The sequence below is a fragment of the Cynoglossus semilaevis genome, chromosome 16 (genome assembly GCF_000523025.1).
Source record: "Cynoglossus semilaevis isolate Cse_v1.0 chromosome 16, Cse_v1.0, whole genome shotgun sequence".
In the NCBI taxonomy this organism is placed as follows: Eukaryota; Metazoa; Chordata; class Actinopteri; order Pleuronectiformes; family Cynoglossidae; genus Cynoglossus; species Cynoglossus semilaevis.
In genome coordinates, this window is record NC_024322.1 from 17,529,400 (window position 1) to 17,534,402 (window position 5,003).

The window sequence follows — 5,003 nt, forward strand, 5'->3', positions numbered from 1 at the left end:
AGAGAGGAGAGGGGGGGGGGAGGGGGGGGGGGGGGGGGTGCGCGAGAGAGTCCAGAACCTAGACCCACTTTAATAACAGTCCAGTGTGGAAAGTACCTGAGGTGGTTTATGGTAATCACAGAAAAATAAAACTGTTTAAATGTCACAGTTCGGTTCGAGATGGACAAACCAGCATGAGAGACGGATGAAAATTGATGGACACCTCCATCACTGACTTCAAATGTGCGGGGTTTTTTTTGTGACTTTCTACTGTTGGAAACCTCAGATTTAGATGCAAAATAAACTGGCCACAACATGACCAAGGTCTTGTGTCCAATGTCTAAAATTTTCTCTGTGGATTCTGGTATGATAAATTGACTGGTTGTAGGAGTATAATTCTGTTTTTAACCGTACAAAATAAGCAACAGTTGAATCTGTTGCTAATGCAGAAATACAGAAAAGCAATAGCTTGGTCTTTTTTTTTTTTTAATTTTTTTAGACTTTTTTTTAAAAAAAAATTTTTCTAAAAAAAATTTTTTTTTTTTTTGGAAAATTTATTTTTGGAAAAAATGTTTTAGAAAAAAAATATATAAATATAAATTTATATTAATTTTAAGAAGAAGTGACGTCTAAGTGACGTCCAAGCGATCTCCAAGTGACGTCCAAGACCTGAAGCCTGTCGTTTTTGGACAAATACTCATCAAAACACTGAGCTTGAACTTACTGCAGGTGTGGGGTCGGTGAAGTCAATCAGGTTGTCGATCAACGGGACAGAGAGTTGAAGGTCAACCTCTTCTGTTTTAACCTTCAGAAAACAAACAAACCAAAAAAAAAACTTTTATATTTACAGTTCAGCACCAATACTGTAGGTACAGAATGAAAATATATTTTTTTCTCCGCACTGAAAAATACTTTTAATTATTGTTAAAATAAGCATAAAAAAAGTAAATGTAGAAAACCCTGTTACCTTTGAAGTCATGTGATCACTGATGGACTCAGGAGGCATTTTGGGAAGGGAGGGGTTTACCTCGTCAGCTAACTTCTCAGAACTGAGGAGCAAAAGAAGAACGTTGATAAGAATTTATTTAAATAAACTCAAGGACTGAAGCTCAAATTAAAACTAATTATTGAATCAGCAACACTGATTTCTTTTTTATCTCTGTCCCCCAAAAACCCGAGGTCTTATTTTTCAGATCTGCCTGTGTCTGCTCACTCACTTGGCTCCTGCAGGTGAGGCCTGTGATGCCGGTTTCAGCTGCTCTCTGAAGTCCTGGGCGTCTGGACGAGCCCCCGCCGAGAGAGAGGAGTTACTGCCAAGTCTTCCTCCACGAACCTTCAATCTGAGATTACGACAAGAGTCAGGACTGTACGGTTCAGTTGTACTGTAGAAGTCATGATGTCATACACTCAGTATTTTCCCGCCTCCACCTCCTCATTCAAAGTCTGTCAGTCATTTATTTACAACCAATGATCTGACTGTAATAAATAAATTCTCTTAAAGTCTCATAACTACAGTGGATTATAGAGAGGGAGCTGCAGGTGATGTCATGTTGTGAACAATGCTAAGAAACTAAGTAGTTTTTGAGGAGGTTATTCAGTGATTTATGGCCCGTGATTGGCTGAGATGCTACGACAGGACAAGGTCAGGTTCAGGGAATGAAAAGCCAGTACAACAGATTTGCCATGTTAATATTTTTAACGTAATGTCTTTATTTTTATGCTTTAGAAAAAAATTCTATCATCTGAATGTGGCACAAATAGAATATTTGAATCAATTTGTCCCGTCGTAGTGCCCCCTTGTGGGGCACCCCACTTTGGGAACCGCTGACACACTTTTGTCTACTTACTTACTTAATTTTTTAGTAATAATGACTGTCTACTTACTTAATTTTTTAGTAATAATGAACATTTGCAACATTTACTGTGATGACACTTTATATTTAAAAAAATATGAAAGTGAAGGTCATACCTGGCAGAAGCTTCCTGTAGATGATATTTAAAAAAATATGAAGCTAAAGGTCATACCTGGCAGAAGCTTCCTGTAAGTTGCAGTTTTTATCTCCAACAACAATGAAGTGTTCCTCTAAAGGTGTCTGCACAGATGTAACAGGAGGAAGAAATGTTGATGAAGTTACACAGAAACTGATTTGTTTTTATTCTACATTCATCACATTTCCAGGAGGTCAGAAAACAAACAAGTATTAACCGTACAATAATATTGACATTTCTTTAACCACATTCACAGATAAACACCAAACAAAAAATTAACCCATACAATGATCAATAACTGGTTCATTTTTTTCATCCTTACCTTGGATGCAGCCGCCTCAGCTTGTGCTTTAAGAATGTTACTTTTCAAATCCTCTGGAGGGCGCAGTGGAGTCGAAACCGGACTGCTGCTTGTGCTGTTCAGAACACACTTCTCTGTGACTTTCAAATCCTCCTGTTGGGAAAAAACATCAAGTTAAAATATTTAACATCATGAACACAACCCACTGCTGGGTTCTACCACACACCTGATTGTTCATGGCCACGTTCACGTTGATGTTGTTTCTTGGAGTAGAAAGAACCGGACTGTTCTCCAGCTCCAGCTGCTTCAGACGAGCTGCTGCATCTGTGTAGACGGAAACACATCCATGTACACAGTACACGCAGTAGTCAGATTATTATTATTATACTGTAACAACGTAGTAGTGAAGTGTTCCTTAGCAGAAGACTAATTCAATCCAAACTGTCATTCTGTACCGACTATTTCCCACTCATTACATTAGACAATATACCAAATAAACAAAGGATAACATTTTTAAAAATATTATTAAAAATTGGATCAATAAAATTAAACTTTTCTGTGTAGCTAACACAGTCAGCTGAACAGAAAGTGAGCAGAGCTTTGGTGTCTCCTTCTTTCCAGTCTCTCAAACTGTGTAGGAACATTTTTATGTTTCAGTAATATATATGTTAGTTTTATTAACTATTTAAACTGATCAACTGATTACCTTAAAGTAATAATGAGTTATAATATAGTCTCACCACTGAGGTTCAGAGGATCTTCCACTGTGACACCAGCACTGGTACCTGCTCCGGCCTCTTCCGTTGTCGTCACCGTGGGAACCACAGTTGCTCTGAGCACATCATCAATGCAGGTCTCCATCAGGTCAGCAACCACAGGCAGACTGGGGACAATTAAAATGATATATAAATATATATATATTTGTTACACGACTTACATGGAACATAAAGACAGAGTCACCTGGATGGAAGGAATAAAAAAACCTGAAATAACTTTCCATAACATTTGAACGGCTGCTGCAGAGACAGCAAAAAATTTCATGATACACCATCAAAAATGACATTGATAAAATGTAAAATAAACAAAAAATTCAAGTTCAAACAGACCTTCAAAGACTACAGAAATCACCATAAATATACAACGGTGTACGCCTTAGGACATGGAAATTAAGGAATAAAACCTTGGTCTAAAGATTCAGTCCACTGTGATTAAAAGAGAAACTAACGGAGAAATAAATCAGCAGAAATAGAGAGCAGACGTCTTATGAAAATAAATACTGAGGCTTTAAAGTAAAAGTAAAACAACAGCTTTACAAAAGCACGTAATAACGTCCAGAAAATGCTGTGCAATATTCTCAGAATTTGAAACAACCCAAAGCCAAAACACTTTTTTTTATAAGAAGCAGCAGCTGAGTAATTACCTCATATGTCTGTAGCCTGAAGACACAGTCAAAACATGGTTAGCCTTCATACTGCCTGGACAGAGTACAACACTGTACAAATACGTGACAAGGAGTACTACACTCTGCCAGAGGAGTACTAGCAGTCAAACGTATCCCTTAGTTTCAAAAGAACAAACAGTGAAGATGTAGAAACTAATGTTGTCTGCAGGAACAGAAAGAACTGAAAAGCTAAAAAAAAAAACAAATGTCATATTTTGTCAGTAGTGAAACCTAAGCCCAAAGAAATACTTTTTAAAAAATCAAGTTTTTCAGCAATATCTTTCCAGCAAATATTTTGTCAGTAGTGAAACCTAAGCCTGACCTGTTAAGGACATCAATAACTGACCAGTAAATTTCACAATTTAAAAAAAGAAAGTTGAAAATCCATCATTAAAAACTACACACTGCTCCACGACACGTGATCATGTCTTTATTCTCTGAATGGATTTTTAACAAACAGGAAGTGTAAATACTTTGGTCACATCCACGCTGTTAAACGTGTAACTACTTCTTAACCTGGAGTTCACCAGGGTTGAATAAAGATTATCTTCATAACGTATAAGAGACAGAGGTTTCATCTGAAGCCAGCAGGCAGCACCTGTCCTTCATGCAAATCTAAATACGTTGAATCCAGTCAGCATTTTTTTAAACGGATCAATACTTTCAGCGGTTCTTGAACAAAAATATTATAAAGTTCTCCACTGGAAACAGAACTAAACATTAATCAGAATGAAAGCGTTGTTCGTGTTAATCTTCTGTACAGAGTAATAATAAAAGTGATTTATTTTTTCAGATAAAAGAATCACATTCACACCGATTAAAAAAAAATAAAAATAGAGCAGCAGAATGACGGAATGTGCAGAACAAATTAAATATAAAAATCACATTATCTTAATAACATTTTTAAAAAATTATTCAGTGGAACAGACAATAAAAATGCTGTGTTTTCAAACATGGAAATGATGTCGGATCAATGATTGCAGGATTTTTCAGGAGGCCGAGGAGAAGGAGCTGTGACTCCTCGAGTCTGGTTTACGCTCCCTCGTTTTAGAAGAACGGCCAGTAAAAAAAGGATTTGAGTGACAGAACGGACAAAGACAGGAGACAAGGTCAAGTGAGACCGAAGGTCACGGAGCTACTGTACGTAGACGACACTGATTGGTTTCTGTTGAGATATGTTTCAGTCAACAAGGTTAATATGAGATTACTCCAGGCGTGTTCTGTCAGGTGTTACAGTCTCCACCAAAAAACACAACTTTGTCATGGGTGGGGTGGCAGGCTGGGGGGTGAGTG

General features: G+C 37.3%; 1 protein-coding gene across 2 annotated transcripts in view; it reads right to left on the reverse strand.

Annotated features, from left to right (window-relative positions):
• epb41l5 (erythrocyte membrane protein band 4.1 like 5) overlaps window positions 1-5,003 on the reverse strand; it is a 25,499-nt gene that overhangs the window by 5,672 nt on the left and 14,824 nt on the right. Inside the window, exons 17-23 of one of the 2 annotated variants that reach the window (XM_025063673.1) lie at window positions 3,010-3,152; window positions 2,496-2,587; window positions 2,291-2,422; window positions 2,005-2,072; window positions 1,197-1,319; window positions 947-1,028; window positions 704-784 (exon numbers count right to left, since the gene is read on the reverse strand). In XM_025063673.1, the coding sequence (XP_024919441.1) occupies window positions 704-784; window positions 947-1,028; window positions 1,197-1,319; window positions 2,005-2,072; window positions 2,291-2,422; window positions 2,496-2,587; window positions 3,010-3,152 (721 nt within the window). Of the gene's footprint in view, window positions 1-703; window positions 785-946; window positions 1,029-1,196; window positions 1,320-2,004; window positions 2,073-2,290; window positions 2,423-2,495; window positions 2,594-3,009; window positions 3,153-5,003 lie in introns of both variants that reach the window. The other variant, XM_017040108.2, reaches the window with a different exon arrangement.